Source organism: Parasteatoda tepidariorum, chromosome X2 (genome assembly GCF_043381705.1).
Source record: "Parasteatoda tepidariorum isolate YZ-2023 chromosome X2, CAS_Ptep_4.0, whole genome shotgun sequence".
NCBI classification, from domain to species: domain Eukaryota; kingdom Metazoa; phylum Arthropoda; class Arachnida; order Araneae; family Theridiidae; genus Parasteatoda; species Parasteatoda tepidariorum.
In genome coordinates this window covers 56074833-56095195 of record NC_092215.1, presented here as the reverse complement: position 1 = coordinate 56095195, position 20363 = coordinate 56074833, and the positions used below count along the sequence as shown (strand labels likewise).

At 28.3% G+C, this 20363-nt stretch overlaps 1 protein-coding gene across 1 annotated transcript in view; it reads right to left on the bottom strand.

The window, feature by feature from the left end:
• Nucleotides 1–20363, bottom strand: part of LOC107453371 (adenylate cyclase type 1) — a 188150-nt gene that overhangs the window by 54626 nt on the left and 113161 nt on the right. Inside the window, exons 4-6 of the mRNA XM_016070185.3 lie at nucleotides 13530–13641; nucleotides 12307–12434; nucleotides 6089–6247 (exon numbers count right to left, since the gene is read on the bottom strand). Of these exons, the coding sequence (XP_015925671.1) occupies nucleotides 6089–6247; nucleotides 12307–12434; nucleotides 13530–13641 (399 nt within the window). The remainder of the gene's footprint in view (nucleotides 1–6088; nucleotides 6248–12306; nucleotides 12435–13529; nucleotides 13642–20363) is intronic.

Below are 20363 nucleotides of genomic sequence, written 5' to 3'. Positions count from 1 at the left end.
AAGTATAAGAACTACTTACAAAATTGCTTGAAATTTTTTAAATTTTCAAGATACTCAAATCACATTTTTTTGTTAGTTGACAAACATGATTCATTACAAAATTATGAAAATACTTTTTTAAAATTTTTTCAGTGCATGCGCAGTATAAAAGAACTAGCTTAAATACTCACAACTTGCTCAGTTTGTAACGAATTTTTTTAAAATTTTAAACACACAATTTTGTTATTAATCCTAAATTGCTCCAAAATTTTTGTTTAATTCCATTGAGTATCTATAAAGTTATAATGAAAATGTAAGGCGATGTCACAACGTCCTGACTACTAAATTGCGCAGTTGGGGCAATAAGAAAATTTCATAGCTTTCGAACTACTAAAGAATCGGATTTCTCGTTTATGGTAACCCGTGGGAAGACTTTCTCTCTTCTAGGACGTGTTTATCAGATTCATAGTATAAAAAGTCACAAAATTGAATAGCCCTGCCTCCTTCTTTATGCTTTCGAAAAGTTTGCAGGACGTTGTTGAATTGCTAGATTGGTTTCTGTTTCTTCATTTGGTGAATCAAGGTCTTTCCTGTGTTTAATATAATCAGTGAAGAGGCATTTTATTTTGCTAAAATCTCAATGCTTAAATACCGAGTGTCTAAAATAAAAAATAATAAGAACTCTTTCTAAAAAATTAGAATAATTAAAAATGTATCAAGCCAATCCCTGTATTTAATGAAAAGTTAACTAATAACAAGTAGTATATTTTTTCCGTTTTTTTTGAGAAAGCTAAATTAATAATCTAAATGATAAATATTTTTTTTTTTAAATCCACACGAATGACAAATAGAATCCACATGAATGACAAATAAATTATTATACCGTTCTGAACCTTTTAACGCAGATGGGACACCGGTCCCTTTATTATATATTTTTTCTGACACTCTGATTACAAGAAGAAATATATTTTGATATTTTTAATTATCAAGAAGAAAAAAAACAGGCTAACAGTTACAAAAAAACTATTAGACTATCGGAATTATATTTGTACTAAAATATAAAATTCAGAAAAAGCAGTTAGAAATTTCTTTCCCTTCATATTTAAAAATGTACCAATATTTGTTTCAGACCGACCGGCCAGTGTAGGGGGCAGGGAACTATCCTTTCATCAGAAAGGTTCTGGGTTCGAATCCCGGGCAAGGCATAGATGTTCTTTCCTTCCCTGTACTATCTGTCCTCACTCTGGGAGCGACGTTGGCCCTCCTAACATGGCGCCCCTGAAAGAGAGGTCAACAAATCGCCCTGTATATGCCTGAATTGACGGAGGTTAACACAGGTGGGCACTGGAAAAAAAAAATAATTGCTTCTGTAAATTAGAGAAATTTCCCTGATGAATAAATGCTTCTCGTAGATCTAAATAACTAAAAATGATTGTAAATTTTAAAAATTATTGCTTGGAAATAAGTCGAGATTGGACGATTTCACCTTCCACGCAGAAACATGCAGTATTTCATAAATATTAATCATTAAAATGCTAAATATAATATTTTCCTCTCAACCTAAATTGATATAAAATAATTAAAAAGGTATGAAAAATATATTTAATAAGAATTAAAAAGTAAAACTACTGTAAGTATGTAGTTTTAATATGTTTATGTATCATACCTTGAAAGCAAAAGACAAAAGAAACCACAAAATTTTCAAGGGTTAAAAAGCATAAATCATAAAATCATTTTAATATGCTACGGATTAAAGTCAAATTCTATGAAAATAATTAAGATAAATAAAAAAAAATCTGTACAACAATGTATTACTTATATTTCTACGAAGATCTGCTATGATTTAAAATATACAGCAGGAGAATTTTCAAACAATTTTCAGCAATACCATTATAGTTTAACTGATCGGCCACACTGTGGTCAGATTTGCAGATTATCCCTAATTGATATTAGTCTAAATAATATACATATAAAAATATTAAATGATCAGTTTTCCTGTACATTAAAAACTAAATTATGAGAAGAATTGAGTCGATAAAAGAAAGAAAAAATAAGCGTGAAAGTTATTTAAATTCTATCGTTTAAAAACACTGTTGATAATTTTAGTTAGGTTACTTCTCTACTTTGATAAGAACATTATATCGCTCTTAAATGAAAAATAATTCAAAAAATTTAAAATTCTGCTAAAAAATAAAACGGAATGCAACAAATTGGTATAATCTTTCATTGATTAATATTCCTCCCCTTTTTTCTTCAAGAGGCTCCTTTTAAATTTAAATAAAAAATTTCATAAATTCTTTTGTTTTAAATACAAATACCATATAGAATCTAAAACGACATATTTCTAACTTAGAATTTTAAAGCTCGGAGAAATTCTATAATGAAAAGACAAATTAAAGACATAATATTTATTACATTAATCAGAGTCAAAAATTAGAAAAAAAATAAATCGTTGTTCGGAAAAATATTTTATTTATTAATCTTAAATTAGTTTCCAAACCAAAAAGAAAACATTTTTAATTAATAATAAAAATTCTTTTTACATGGATGATTACAGCGTGAAACGCGGAATTTTTTTTTTTCAATTTTATATAATTTTCAGTATGTTGGAAAAAGAAATCATTTTTTTTAGATAGTGGCATTTTTCCTAATAAGATAGGCATTCGCTGCTTTTATACATAAGAATTATTACAGAAATGAGTATAATAAATAACTTTTATTTACTGATTAGTTCAATAATCTATTTGAATTCTATACTAATAAACTAAGTGAGCGTTTCAATTGGGAATGCAAAGAACATTTTTCCGCTAGTAAATGGAAAGAAGCAAAAAATACTTCCACAGAACTCATTATTTCCATTCTCTAAAAAAAAATATTTTAGCATAGAAGGAAAAAAATGAGGTTGAGGAAATTGGGAATTTCTTTTGTTCGGTTGAAGATACTTTTTTCATCACATACATGCCTCAATTTGTGTCGAATTCTTAATTAGTAATTTGTTCGATTCATAATGAACTCTTTCAACTTTTAATTATAATAGAAAAAATGCTTTTTTTTCATAATTTACAGTCCAGTTTTAATAATATACAGTATCTGTTTCATGTTTTTTCATCTATTTTAATTATTGCATCTGTCATTTGCAATATTTTAAAAGCTTATTATTTTTCTTTTGAAGATGGCTGCCCATTGGTACTCCTTTTTGTTCACATTTTACTTTTTAAAGCCACTGGTCATAAACTATACGTATTAACATTTCTTACTTTTTGTATATTTACTTTGCAAAACAAGTAATTCATTTTAAACAGTTTTATTATATTAGATGCAGAGGTGTTAATTTTTCAAACTAGCTGTCAGAAAACAGAAGTACCGAAATATATTGATTACTTGGAATCAATGTTCTAGTTTTTAGTCAAATTAGAACTAAACTTTATTTCATAAATATTCATGATTTGAACCACTGAAGAACCACTTTGCTCACAGAATTTCAGATTTGTGATTATGTTCTTTTGCTTTACTGTAAGGAGAGAAATTTTAGAATAGTTTGTTAAATAGGCGAAAAATAAGAATTCTCCGATTTTTTTTCTCATTTCTCGCTACTACAAAATCGTTATTGTTTTTAGAAATGATTAAGAAGTGGAAAAAATTATCGTAGATTAGCTGCAAACATTACATTTCATAACTCTTGGAAGTTAAGGAAAAATAAGTAACTCATTTTAAACAGAATATTGCGGTCCTGCATTGAACTGAAAGTAAAGACACGGTTCCCAGTAGATAACCAAAGTCAAGCCTCACTGGGTGCGGTCAGTGTGCGAGTGGGTGACCAATTTGATCAGTCTGCGTAGGGACCGAAGGTGTGCGGTATCGGTCCTCGCTAATATGTTCTACCGTAAAGTGCTCGACTTCGCGTGCAGGTCGTCGGGCTACCAAAGCGGGGGTGTCATCCCCTCTGCAGAGGATTAAAATTGTGATAGCATGTCTTCGGATCATCCCCAGGGATGTTTCACAGACCGTCGCCGATAGCCCATTGTGCAGCTCTAGTGCGGCGTAAATGAACTACAACAACGTTAATAAAGTACCTACCTACAGAATATTATAAAAATTCTCAAAAACAGTAATTTTTATTACTCAACCGTAAGACCGTAATCTGAACTATGAAATCTATGATAATAATTGTGGAAAATAGTAATAATAATAATAATGAGAATGCTTGTCCATTTATTCATAGTATTGATTTCACTTAACCTAGGGATGAAATGATCAACGGTCAAAATTTATTCCCCATTTCGACGAAAGCTTTCAAAATGTAGACTATTTATATATAGGAAGATAAGGCGTGCAAAAAATGAAATTATCCTTAAGGATCTTTTGAAGTAGGGAATAAACATTTAACACAGGTGCTGATTCAGATGTAAAAGGGAACTCTTCTGGTTTGAATGTTTATGTCATAATTAAGGTGATCTCCGAAGTAAGGGAAGAGAAGGCTACATTACGCTCTGTTTTGTGTATGTTTGAGAAAACATCTTAGCACGTTTCAAAACCAATTCTTGTTTATACACAGAGCAATAACGAAGCAGCATTATGAGGAAAATATTTGAATTTTTGCTTTAAGCTCGGTTAACTTAGCCAAATGAAAATTTGACTAGTTGTCCATTGGCGTGGAAAATATTCCTTTTTTGAAATGCGCATTTTCTCGTTTGCATCACGGCTCATGAGTCTCCTTGGAAGGAATTCTTTAGTTAGATGTAAAAAAAAATAGCGGTTGAAAGTCAGCGCCATCTGTCGAAAACATTTTGAATTAAAATCAGAAACAATAGGAGAAAAATTAATGCCTAAACGAGCGAAGGTCTAATTAAGGATTTCAAAATTAAAAATATCGGGAACAAAGAATGGTAGAAGAATGAAATAGCGGGGTGTCTATTGCAAAAGCTATAAAAATTCTATACAGAAATTTTGGAATTTAGTAACAGAACTTGCCAACAGCGGGTGCTATCAGCTGTGCAGAATTCTTGAAAAGAATACAAGTGCTGTAAGACTGTAATCTAACCTGTGATATTGGAGTGCCAGAAGCATACAGTATAAAGAATTCAATAGAGTACATGGTACCTCCTAATTCAGTTCGATAATCTCCTTCACGTTTTAACTCTAGAATCGATTGTTGGTCATCACCCCTGGTCATCACTTGCTTGCAGAGCCATTTGTTGGCAACTTTTTTTTTAAAATTAGGTCTCCAAAATTTTTGTATACGATATTTACAGTTTTCACAATAAACATACCGTTTGCCTCCTTCCTCTATTACCTAATGCTCAATTTTGAAATCAATCAGTACTCTACTGTATCTATATTGTATGCATATATATATATATATATATATATATATATGCGTTTTATAATTTTTCCACTCTTTAACCGAGTGTTTAAATTGTCTTTGACACACAATTTATAAAAATGTTGAAATAAGTAGGAAATTTAATTACTGTTAAAATTACTAAACAACAATGGAAAGCAAGCTAAATATTCACTTTCAGACAGAAATAAAAGCTAATCATTAAAGTAAGCTATGAAATTAATAGTTATAAAAACAACAGTTAATAACTATGGCCAAATTATCAGGCGCACTATAAGATTCGATGTAAAATCTTAATTATCAGGTGATACTATGCAGCATTATTGTTTTTATGCGGCTGAAACCAGTTTACTTGTCTATGTTCGTGTATCAATTGCTTATCATCGTAATGCAATACGTTAAAAATAAATACAAATAGGAGGTATATAAAAATTTCCCGAATGGAAACCCATTGCATACATGTTTAAATATAAAAGTATTGCATATAAACTCGTGCCAAAAATGTAATTATTAAAAAACTACAGTGCGTCTAATAATTTGATCTAATTATTACTATATAATAATATAATACCTAATATAATAAATATTCTATATTAATATAATATACACTAACGTAAACAAGTGCAAGCCGTTTTCAGCAGCGTAAAAACAATAAAGCTGTATAGTATAACCTGATAATTAAGATTTTACATTGAATGCGTCGAATAATTTGACCAGGGAATGTATATATATATATTTATATCCTGTATCGGTTTTGTATAAACTCACCCAGGCTCACCACCAGCTTCCATATAATTCGCAAGTGTGACATCATTACTCCAGACGTCATATTGCCACTTCCGGAGACCAAGAACACCACACAGAACTCGACCTGTATGAATACCTACTCTCATGTTAAGATGAACATCGGTTGCTTCTACAACTGACCTATTAATAAAGAAAAACATTCATTACTCTCATCATGATATTATAAATAGATCGTTAAGCAGAAACCATCCTTAAGAGAGAATCCTTATAACTCTATATTGATATCCCAAAGTCACCAAATATTGGATAATAAAAGAAACATTTTGTTACTTACTTCAAGTAAACGCAATCCAAATACAATAATTTAGTATCCAAAAAAGTTTATAGAAGAGTATTGAAATTGCTTTAAAAAATTTAAATCATTCTATACAGCAGTTTGTGATACAAAAAACCTTTTAAGAAATAGTTTTGAAAAACCTTGTAAGTTTAAGGATCGAACTTAGAATTTAGGGAAAATTTGGAATTTTTGAAGGCAAACAAAACTGGCCTAATTCTAATATAAATTGAGAGATTAATGTATATAACATAACAACTGCAATAAAAAAGCAACGTTTGCATTTGAGCAACTTGATGTGCTTTAAGTAACTTGCAATGGTTTTAAATGTATTTTTTTTTCTCTTAACACATCACTGAAAAAATCGTGCTAAACTTTATTAAAAGTTAATTTTAAATTTATTGTTTCTGACCTTAATAATTGATAAAAAATTACTGAATAAAATAATTTTGAAATAAAACATCCTTAAAAAATATCAGATAAGAATTCTTATCTGAATAAAAAATTATAATAATTCAACATTATAAAAATTATAAAATTACAAATTATAAAAATGAAAAATTATAAAAATTATAATTATAAAATTAAGGAATTCTAAATGAATTTCTTTTAGGTTATAAGCTAAAATAATTCCTTTCAGGAAATCAAATCTCAACTTCAAAAATATTTTATTACCAGAAAAAAGAGCCCGATCAAAGTTTCTGGAGAGAACAGGAGTTGAGAACTTAATGCATTTTAATTAAATTATAAAATCAGAGTGTTTAATAACAGTTGCGAGGGACCGTCTGAGCTTCGGCAAGCGAGTCATTTCATGTGTTTCAACCTCAAAAATCTTTCTTTATTAAAATTAAAATTTTATATTTATTGCATTTAACTTTATTTTCTTGATTTCTTTTATTTATAAAAGAAAGTCAATTTGAACTGTAAAAAAAAATTGTATATAAAAAAAAAGCAAATGACATTACTAGCTCTTGAAGAAATAAGTGCCGGATAGAGTTCTGATATATTAGACAATTTAATATCCTCATTTGTCAAAGAACTTCAGTGACCACTTAGAAGAAAGAAAAGCGAACAAAAGAAGTACCGGAAAGCATTTTAACTGAAAGACTTCAAAGGAAACAATTTAAGCAGACATTCAATTTTTACCAGGATTGATTGATCAGAAAAGAAGAAAATCCATCAGAAATCTGTATTTCATTCCTTTCATTCATTATTCGAAACTACGTTAAGATAGTTTATGGAATAAATAAAGGGCCGCCGTCAAGTCCAGCAAATAAAAATTGATTTATTTTTAACGTCATTATTAAAGCTTCATTTGCAATTTTCTTTTATTCCTATTTAATTTTATTCTACATTATCCCGTAACCAATATTCAATATACCTATTGGTTTTTTTTAAAATAAAATACACAAAGTAATAAATTTGAAATGAATATAATTTTTTATTCAAGAAAAAAAACATTTCATTATAAAATTTAACACACACGCATCAGAATTTTGTATCCTTAATTAAACAATCCTCTTTAGATCACTCATAAATTTAGGGCATTTGTTACTTATTCTAATTCAATTCTAATTAATTTTTGTAACTAAATTGTGAAATTTCTGTGCAAAATTTTTACATCTTTCATAACTAATACGTCGTTCATTTCATTCCTCTATTATTATTATTCCTTATTATCATTCTTCTTTATTATTACTATTCTATTATTACTATTCTATTATTACTATTCTATTATTACTATTCTATTATTACTAATCTATTATTGTTGTCCTTCTTATTACTTTTTTGAGATTTGTAAGTTTGAAATCAGTTAGTCTTCCATTGTACCTAGATGAATGTAACTATTATTTATTTAAAGAAATTTATTACAGCATAATTCTGATCACTTATCACTAAGACAAAGCAGCTTAGGAAATAACGCCAAGTTAGAACAAATATAAAATTTACTTCAAAAACTGCTCGATCACTATCAAATTTCTGTATTAAATTTCAATAAAAAATCAAAGCAGATGTTAAGTTAGATTAATTAAAACGGTATCATCCCACCTTTTGCTTTCACATTTAAACTTTTATTACTTTTTATAGAAGATTGACTGAAGTAAAATTTTATAATAAAAGTAAGCATTACTATGAAATAAAAAAGATTGTTTGATAAATTCTTACTTATAATCAAAATTGGAGTATTTTTGTGTATTTCTGATTAAATATAATTTATATGGCCAGTGGAGTAGATAAAGATAAAAAAATAGAAGACAAATTCAAATCTTTACATATAATTTTTTGAGCCTTGTTGGAAATGATGATAAAAAAAAAATGAATTTAAAGAGAGCGGCGTTTACTTTAGCTGACAAAATTTTTTTTCATTTATTGGATAATTTTACATTTTAACAGTATAATTTTGATTTTGAACATAAAAATAGAAAAAACAAATTTTTATAATACAATTCCAAGAGATTTAATATCATGTATCCATTACAATACAGTTTCGAATTTTTTTTTTTCACACAGGTAAATATAACTGCAAGTGTAAAGATTTTTTAAGCTGGCATAGTACAGGCTTTTTAGTTGGCCAAAGAAAAAAAAACAAGAGAAGAAATGAAAATTTAAAATTATTGATTTTTCTAAAATTTATTTTAGAAAAATCAGAATATTATGGAACAGTATACATACCCCGTACTACTTTTCAAGAAGGCAAACTAATAAGTATAATTTGCTCTAACTAATTGTAACAAAAGCAAATTTTACAGTAAAAGAATAAAAAAAACTATATTTAATTTTCAAATTATTAGAACAGAAAATTTTGATAGTTTCCAGTATAATTTTATCAATACTGAACCACTTTTTATAGTTTTAAATTATATAGAAAAATTTCATATTACTGTAGCATTAAAAAAATCCAGAATCAATTAGTTAATAATCTTGCATATAAATACATATAATTAAAATTTGTAAAATTGCTTCATCAAATAATTTTAAAGTAGAATAATCTCGAAACAAAAACATGTGATTCTTAATATTTTTGAATAGAAATAATTTTAGTGAACTATTCCACGATTCTCCACTTAAAAATTCCATGATATGATTACTTTATTTTTGATTAGAATCAATTTTTTTAAAAATCACATGAAGAATCAGTAAATGTGTAACTCCATCCAACGAGAATTTTTATTGTATTTTCTAAAAAAAAATAAATTAACAGATAACCCCTGAATCTATCATCATATAAATTTGATGACGTAAAGTTGTTAATCATGTTTCCTTTTCATAGTATGACTGAATTTCTAAAAAGGCTGGGGCCATGGTTGCCAAGTGCTAAGAGAATCAGACTCCGGTCCGGAGGCCGGGGTTCGATCTCGACTCCTCTACGACCCACCGAGTACATTCGATATACGTACTCGTAAAATCTGTGGAATCGAAAGTCATGTGGTCGGTCGTTGAGCAGCACCACGGGTACAGGAATCTGAAGAAAATCTCCTTTCCCTTCAGATCTATGTATAAATTGAGGAAGTGGCCACACAAAATTGTGATGGCATGTCTTCGGATCATCCTTAGGGATGTTTCTCAGACGTTCGCCAACAGCCCATTGTGCAGCTCTTGAGTGACGTAAATAAAATACCTATCTATCTAAAAAAGCTGAAACAATGATAAGACAAGATGTCCATCTATATAATCAATAGACGATCCCTAAATTGGAACAATTAAATATTGCAACTTCTACTAAAATTATTAAATTAAAATTAAAAAAAAAAAAAATGTTGGATCAAAGATTGAAATCTTTCGATTTTCAATTTCTTTTATTGAAAATTCAGCTTTTATATTCTTAGAAACTGAGATGTTCTGAACACACACAAAAATCAGGAGTATCAGGACAAAAGGCTAAAAATCAGGACAAAATATTTTTTATCTGGATTTACAGGACGACTACGAACACTGCAAAGCACTAGCGAGAATTAAATTATAACACGGTTACTAATAGCATGAGCTTAAGTTCTGATACCACAATTAAAAATTAATTTACCTGAAGAATTATGATCTAAATTATTTCATAATGAATTAATAATTAATTATTGTAACTATTATATTCAATACTATAACTATTATTAATTATTATTATTAATAATAAACAATAAGTATAACTATGATAATGATAATTATGATAATTATAATTGCAATTAATTGTAATAATTATTATTATTGATAATAATTATTAAAAATAATGACTAATTAATAATTTTATCTAAAACGGAATTAATGCGTGTTGCTTCTGGAATGAACACCCTTAATGTATATCTTAAAAATCTGACCAAAATGAAATAAAAAAAAGCAGATTATCGGTCGCAAGCTAATATTTAGTGAAACAAAAATAACTGTCAAAAGCCTATCACGATCTGGATAATGCCTGAGGATAAGACATGCCATCACAATTTTGATTCTCTACAGAGGAGATATTTCCCCCTCCTAGGTAGTTGAGCACTTTACAGAAAAAGCGTTGGCTGAGGAACCTGGGACTAATATAGGCTGCTTTTATATTCATGTAGGAACCGTTTTTTATGAACAGTGGGACCGTTTAAATATTAATTTGTGATCCCTCATATGTCTTTGAGTTCGTTTTTTACGAAAATTTTAATAATAAATATTTAAAGCGATTATAAATGGGCATGTAGGCGGTGGGCTTTATAAACAGTCTTTTTATTTTTTATGTAAGAAACTTACATTTTTGTGTACCGCCTATGCTTGCACAAAATACGAAAAAAGAGTTAAGGGGCCGTTCAAAAAGTACGTACATTCCGAAGTGGGGGGGGGGGATTTGCTATTATGTACGGTTTTGTACGATGGGGAGGGGGGGAGGTATTATACAAAGTACGTACTTTATAAACATACACCAAATTTAAATTTGACTTTATCCTACACCCTCCTTAAGTAAATATTTAATTTTATTTAAAACATAATTATTTTAATTTTTATGAAAAAGGGGGGTAGACTAATTAAATTTACGTACTCTAAGGGGGGGGGGAGTAAGACCTTCTGTACGGTAATGTACGAAGGGGGGGGGAGTTTAAATTTCTCCATTTTTGTGTACGTACTTTTTGAACCGCCCCTAAAAAAATTTTTTAAATTTAGGGACGAGAAAGATATCTTTGAATATTCTAAATTTTAACCCTGTAATTAATTATATTGTTTAGAATAGTATGTAATCGTTAGTATAATTAGCCCGCAATTATTTCTTTAAAGCAACAAGTTTAATCAGGTTGAATATTTGAATATTCAGCTATCATTTCCTTTAATACTGTAGTCTGAGCAAGTTAAGCACTGCTTTTAGCTCTTGAATGAAAAATTATGGAATAAGTTGTAAGTTTACGACTAAATTTTTAAGAAAGGCATCTTTGAGAGAAGGGCACCTTTAAACATCTTAAATTTTATCTTTGTAATTTAGAATTAATTATCAAATTGACAATTAATCATAATTGTAGGAATAAAACGTAATTGTTAATATAACAAACACGAAATTGTTTATCTGAAGCAACATGTTTAGCCCTTTCCTTGATTATTGTAGTCTGAGCAAATAAAGCATTGTTTTTTTAACTTTTGAAATAAAAAGAAATGGAAATAAAGTTGCAAGCTAACAGCTAAAAATTTATTTATCTTTATCATTTTAATTCCTTGAAGAATAATAAACGAAAAGATAGAAACTAATTGTATATGAACTAAAACATCCAGAAACACTAAGTAAATACATGAGAATATATCTAAATGTAATTAATTAAAAAATTTTAAACAAAATTTTATTTGGACAATGAAATTAAAAACAAATTGTGATTCTTACTTTTTAAATTTCATTTTTGACAAGGATTTAAAAATATACATATTAAAGGCTCTTGTATGAAAAGAGAGAGTTACTTACGCTATCACATCAATCATGTCTAATCCCATTTCTACAGCACAATGAGCATGATCAGATCTAGGATCAGGCAGACCACTAACGCAATAGTAACAATCTCCAAGTATTTTAATTCGAAGGCAGTGGTTATCCTAATAAAAAATAATTGTATCATCAAGCTTTACTTATTTTACACAAACATTTAACATTAGAAAAATAATTAAAGGAGTTAGTGGAGAAATGTACTTTATTTTCACCAACTTGAATTAGTTACATCAAAACAAAGTCTAAAAAAAGCTTCAAAAACAATATTTTCTGTTTAAATTTAGACCAGCGGTTATCTTGGCTTAGACTCTCGACTAGCATATCACGCTGGCCGAGAGAACTGCTGTGTTAGACCATTCCAACATAAATTTTTGCTCGATCGTCTGTTAGTTTCGATCACCACATTGTTGCGGATATTGTTTTTTTTTCCTTAAAAAAATTGTTTTATAGTTTTTCTGAGTTAATAACTCTAGCTGTAGAAAAGCCTTTTTTAAAAAAAATTTCCTCGGAAGAATATTTCGTTTCTAATGCAGAAAGCAGCAAACCACACATTTTTATTTTCTATCTATAATTGATTTTTCAAATCATTGTTCATTTTTAAAACTTTTGTGAAAAGTGAAATCATGGAGCATATGTTTACAAGGAAAATTTGATGGTTTGAACTTTTTATTAAAACAATTACTTGCAGTGTAGTTCAAATAAAAATACAAATATCTAAATATCTATCATTTTTAAATAAGCAAAAATTAGAAAGAAAAATAAATTAAATGTTTAAAAGAAATTATAACAAAATGTAGTTTCTTTCAACGTTTTACGTAAATGAATAACGTTAAACCTAATTTATAATTATAAAGAAAACGGGATCTAAAAATCATGTTTTTTTATTTTTGTTTATTTTCTTAATATTTTATTTTTTTGAAAATGCAAAACTTACTTGAGTATTTCATAAAAAACCCGGGTTATATAGGGTTTTCGCTGAAAAATCGTTTTTCCTTGTTTTTGCGGGATTTTAAATTTTTAATCTTGACTTGATGAGATTTGATGAGATTGTTTTTAACGTGAAAATTTGGTAAGTATATATAAACTATATTTTTTACACTATATATACCCTAATATTTATTGCAAAACAATAGCATAGGAACTTTTCTTGAAGAGTTGCAGAAGCTATTATTAATGATAAAAATCGCGATAAAAATACTTACATTTGATAGCTGGTCAAACCTCCCAAAAAGTTCGTTTAAAAGTCTGACAAGCTCTTGAGCAGTACATTGTGAAGCCAGAACTGTAAAACCCACGATATCAGCAAAAAGAATGCTAAAAATAAAAAGATTTATTCATTCAAAACACGAAAGTATATAATGAACAATGCGCACTCTGAATAACTTATGATCGATTTCCACTCAAGGAGGTCACCTCTAATTAATTAGTGCAGTTTTAAGTTACTTTCCTGAATATACACACCTTTTTTCCTAATGGATTTCTGACCTGAAAATAAGGGGGAGGGAAATATGGTAAAAATAGTTAGGTCAGAAGAGCTGTTCAAGAATTTTATATTTTCTTTGAAATTCGATTTCTCTTTAACTATTCGTTCAAACTTCGTATTTTGTCTTTTCAAATTACATTCATTAAAATGATGCTAAAATTTGTATACTTTACAGTTCAGACATTTTTAATTATCCTTGGATAAGCAAATTTTTGTGTGCTAAAATTTTTCAATTCGATTAAAAAATTCTCGAGAAGTTAATTCAACACTCAGGGGTCAAAAAGTAACGACCGCTCTCCTGAGCAAACTATTAAGACCCTCAGAATGCGGCTACCTCTATTTTGTGGATCGGGAAGCATGAGGCAGGTTTATTCAGAGAAAGTATGTTTTAGTGCTGATTTCGTAACTTATGATGCATTAACAATTGGTATATTTCAGGTAACCTTCTCAATCCATAAAGATTGAGTCCCAGTAATCAAAAATATAAATAATTAGATCAAAACTTATTCAGGTTGTTTAATTTCTTTGCCTGTACAGCACACTTTTTAATAATAGAAATATTTAATTGAGGTTTGACTTGCTTTTTACAAAAATGCTTTTCACAGCTTCGGTGAGTTATTTATTTTGAACACAGTTCAAAATACTTGTTTAAGAAATTGGACACAGCAAAAAATGCGTCTGTTCAAATGCTTCACACAGATTTAACAACTGAACGATCAATTTCGAACTTACTTATCCTTACATTTTTTTTAAATCTAAACATATTCATTACGTGACTAAGATTCGGGTTGGCTGGCTTATACATATAACTTTTCAAGCATCTCTTCGCATTCAGAATACTAAACGATTCAATGGTTATAAGAAATCTCAATTCTCACCACGTCAATTTAATAACCACCATTGAAAATTTATAGAACCTGTGGTAGCCTTGTAAAACGTCTGTTGGCTTTTAATATCTTCCCAAGAAAACTAAGTTTAAAAATGTACTAAGTAATTAAGAAAAATGGATGACATAACATTACGAATTTATTTAGATCCGTAAAGTTTATTCATTAAAAGAAACAATTTTCATAAGAGAACTTAAAAAAAAGGAATTAAATGTTAAGTCCATTTTTTAAGCAACTATGTCCATTTTTTAAACAGCTATGTACATTTTTTGAACAGCTATGTATATTTTTTAAATAGTTATGTCTAGGACTGGGCGATATTAGAAATTATATATCGTGATATATCGTCAGTTTTGCATCGCGATATAGCGANAACGAAACAATATATATATAGGGAGCGCGAGTTGGCATCGGAACGTAAGAGAAAGTCCTTGCGTGTATCGCTATATCGCTATATCGTTATATTGTCTTCTTCACTCGACGGCTTAAATCAGATTTCTGATGCATCGCTTGGAATGAAAGTTGTTGTATCGGTTTGCCGATATAGGCGTTAAATCGATATGTCGCGATATATCGATTTATAGCCCAGTCCTAGTTATGTCCCTTTTCTTTACATATTGAAGTGCGCTCGCACCCGGTGTTTTATTTAACCTGGATCTGGTCGGATAAAACCGGGTATATATATATATTTTTTTTACAGAAATATTAATTCATTGTAATAAATTATTAAAAGGATTTTTATACTCTAGGAAACATACAGGTGTTTTAGAATCAATGAACCTAAGGCAATGAAGAGATATTAGAAACAGTCAATTGATATGCTTATTAGACTGCTTTACAGATTTACTTAGGAGTTTTTTCGGAATTTTTTTTTCAAAAGTCAGAGTCAAATTCTTTCTGACAGGGTCTTGTTTTTGTGATATCATAATAATAATGTATTTTTGTGAGAAAAGAACACTAAACCAATGCCTATCCAAGAAATTGTAGTTTTAAAATTATGAATTTGTCGACTTTATTTCGCAATTTTTATCAATTTATTGAATAGCTTGATAATTTTTCAAAACTTTTAATCGGATATTTTCAACAATATAAATAAAATTACGTAATTCTGATTTTTAACTTATGCAGTTTTGAGTCAAATGTTAATAATTTTGAGTATATCCGTTGAGTTGTTTTAGATTTTTTAAAATTACTTTTATAACTGTTTGAATGAATGAGAGCCGATTTAAACAAAACTGAAATTTAGAAAAAAAAAACTTGAAAAATCTGAAAACCAGCAATAATTTACAATCTTCCAAAACATTTTATAAGTGGAATTGTAATGGAATTATTTTGCCAGAAAAAACAAAAACGATACAAATTCTGAAATCACTATAGCGATATAATTTCCCCATTTCAACTAGGTGACGACTTTGTATTTTATATGTTTCGAAACAAACTGCCAATTAGAGTAAAAATTTTACATTTAAACATTGTTTGCAAAACTTTAAATAAAGACGATAAAAAGCATATTTATGTACTTACACTTACAGGTATTTTTCTGGCAAACTTGTTACGAAAACATTGAAAAATGCCTGTAAGTGCAAGTACATTTGAATTCGCTTTATATATTACATTTTGAGATTTATTCTGTGTTTTCTTGATTTTTTACTTTCTTTTTTCTTTGATTGTTTGATTTTGCATTTTTCATTTTAATTTTACATTTGTTTCTTAATAAGTTCTATTTTCGTTTAAATTTTTTGGTGCTCCTTTCACTATTGTATTGATATGTTTTGCTTTGGCTATATTAATACATTATTAGAAAGCACTATTTTTTCAAGGATATAATCGTGTAGGCTGATGACGAGATTATATTTTTTCCTTATTTTATTCTATTTCACAATTTTTTTAAATTTGTGAATATTTATCAAAAACATATTTTAATAATTTTTCTCTACTTTAATANGCGATGAAAATCATGACAGGTTAAAAAAGAGTTATAACTCTCGGAACCCATGTGACCTTCCCACGGAACAGCAGGGCACCTTTTAAAAATCGCTGAAATAGAAAAAAAAATCAAGAATTAGAAGATGAAAAAGAAACAATTTTTATTATTTACTTATTAGTTTTTTAGCATTTCTATTACAAGTAAAAATACACATGAGAATTAAAGTGCGCAGTAAAATAAATAAAGAACAACTGGAGTAATTTTTTGTTATTTACTCATAAGGAATGTTTCTGAACTTGAGCACTTCATTGGACGTGAAAACAAAGCGTTTAGTTTGAAAACCAGCTCGGAATATTTTTTTTTAAAAAAAATACATCAATAACCAGAAAAACAAATGTCTTCATTCAAATACTTGAATTTGCTGTTTTCGGAAAGAACAGATATCCACAATTATATTTTTAAAAGGTTTTTTTTTAATGTAATTTGAATACACTTTAAAAGCATGTTATGAGAAGTTCGCAACAAAATGATAATGTTAAAGAAAAAAGAATTAAGACGAGTTAAAAATTACCAGCTTACTAAGGAAATATGCTGCTAAAAGAAGATATTTGATAAAAAAATAAAAACGTAAATTAGCTGCATATCATTTAAAACGGAGCTCTGTTGACAAGATCTGCATTTTAAACGAAACAGTTGTTCAAAAGAAATAAATGTGTCAACTTTTAATAATTTTTACTTAAACATTCAACGTGTGTACCTATTATTCTATAACTTAACTTACGACAATTTCTTCTGCTATTACGAATTGGCGCTACATCGGACTGTTATATAAGTTTTTTATATTAATAAAGGATGGAACTATTAAAATTTTTCTCTGATTGTAATATTTTAAAACACAGTCTCTAATTAATAAATAAACTAATCAGGTATAATAAATGAACTTATTACACTATTATACCTCTATTTTTAATTCAGTGAAATTTAAAAGAAGTGAGCTTTCTATACATATTAAAAAGTGGTACTAAGTATTAAAATAGTGTTTTCGTTTGCAAATAGATTACTTAATAACGCACAATATATTTAAATGCTGGACTGAATTAAGGCATTAACGTTACTTTCATAATAATCTGAGAAGCAATTGAACGAAATCATTCAGATATTTTCATATATTATACTATATGAATATAGACTTTTCTGACTGCAGCGCGTTGAGGGTCAAAATTATTGTAATAGGCAGCAGTTCAAGTGCAAATGATGGGACTTTAAATAATAGTCCATTAAAAAGTTATCTGTCTTAGTTCTGTTATTATATTTCAGATAATGTATTTTGATGCTGCAGGTGGGATTCCAGTTAAAATTAGAACCTTTAAATTTCTTAAATCAATTTAAACTCTTAAATTAGATTCCTTCCTTTTAAAATGTCATAAGTTAGAATGCATTCCAACTAATTACATACTAATTACACTATTTGAAACCATTTTTAATTAATTAATGCACTTTATCTGGGATAAGTTAAAATGAATTTAAATGATTTTGTACCGTTTTACGATTCTAACGAAATAATTTTAAACGGTTTGATTTTAATTTTTATAAGGTTTAACTCTTTTGAAACTATCTGGTATAGTATAAGATGCCTCTAAAAAAAAGCTTTGTTATACGCATAATTATTAACGCTATTAAAATTTCGTTTTTGAAATAAATAAAAATTTCCCCAAAAGTTAAATGAAATCCAAAATGCAAAAATAAAATACATAATCTAAATGGAATAAAAAGTATTAACAACAATGCTAACATTACTCTAAGATATTTTTTTTAGTGAAATATCATTGTATCGAATGAAAATATATACAGAAATTGTCAAAAATAGTACTATTAAAAATACGTAAGCAGTACATGGCATATTTAATTACAAAAAAGAAGCAATCATCGTATACGTTATTCCAGATACATTAAAAAAATAAAACTTTGCTACTTTTTTAATAGACAGGTAAAAAATCTAATAAAGTATTTACAAGTTCTACACATTTAATCGAACAAAAGAGAGAATAAAATCTCGCGAAAATTAAATTTTAAAATACAGACAACCCTTCGTGGACTTTTATCGTTCATTTTTAATGAAAAGAAAAGTTATGCCTTTAAACTTTCAGAATTTCAGAAGATTGTAAAAACTCTTCAAACGCTAATGAAGTATGTTTTTCTGCAAATCAACTTACTAAAAAGTCTGCTTGTTAACAATCATCTTTGATTAACTAAGCAAAGTGCTAAATAAGTTTTTATTTAGAATTTTTCCATGACAATTATCATCCAGATTACTGTTCATAAAATAAAATTTGTTGTAAGATTGATTAATAAAAAAGCTAACCTTTTAAGTGTTAAAAGTTCTATTTATACATATTAGTATTTTAACCATTAACCTTTATTAATTCATTGAAAGATGAAACAATTACCGCAATTTAAGTATCACACAGTCTTGAAGCATTCTGGTTGTGAATTACATTGGAACTGGATTCATTAGATTACATTATATTCAGGAGTTACAGTTAACATTAATATTCATCAATTTAGTAATAAACATAATAGTTGTCAACGATAAGTATAATAATTCGTAAGAATATTACGATGCAATATTTCATTTGTGTGATTTACAATAGCGATTTATCTGAAGACAATCATCCAAACGTAAGCTGAAGGTGAGGAAGTAAAATAAGAAACATTAAAAAAAAATGTTTCTTTCTTTTTATTTATTTAGGAAAGAGGATTAAAGACCAGTTAGAGAATAAAATAAGCTAAAAGGTAGCATACCTACAAAGTATATTAAAAGCAAAAGAGTAAAATAGAGGTTAGAAGAAATAATATTAAGACAAAGATATAATATTTAAAGCTAGGTGAGATTTTAAAAAGTAATACTGATATATATTTTTTATAAAATAAATATATTGAAACTAAATTATTAGTGTAGATTAAGGTACTTTATTCATAAAGTAAAACTAGTTATCCTCCATCAGATCAAAATACGTTTTGAAAGAGGTTGAGTTAAAAAGCACAGAAGGATTTTAAAGCAGTTTTCAAAAAGACTGCAGAACATCATGGAAATGTTAGTTTATATGGATTGGATTGCGTATCAAGGCGGAGAACTTCTATGAGTTAAATAAATAAGCCTAAGAAACTAAAGCGAGAAGATATTATTGGATTAAAAAATTTCATTCGCTTCAAAAATATACAGATCGGAAATAACATCGACATGCTCTCAGGAGCTCAAAAATTGACACCCACTTTTAAGAATATCCAGAATTTTTAATGAAACAAAAGTGATTCGAAATATAAAACGCGAAGCTGCCAACTAAAAATAGAAATAAAGGTGAGAAACTCAGACGAGATAGAATAAAAATGAAGAATAAATTGAAATCACTGTGACTGAGAAGGTACACTGCTATAGAGAGGTTATGAAGAACTAATGCCATTAACAAGGGCCTCCATATGCATCACGATGTGATTGGAGTGGAAATAATTTTGGATTTATGCCATAGGTTCCATCAATGTGCAGCAATTGATGATTTCTCGTATAACGGACATATTTATCGTGTTCCTTATGTCTAAATCACTTTAAAGTGCGGCTAATATGTCCAATGTAAGACAATTTGCCTTCCAATAGACTTAATGTTGCGGTAATAAGTTCGTACACTGCCCTGCAAAATGCTTCAAGATCGATTTCGAGAAAAGTGACTTTAAATGATTTCAT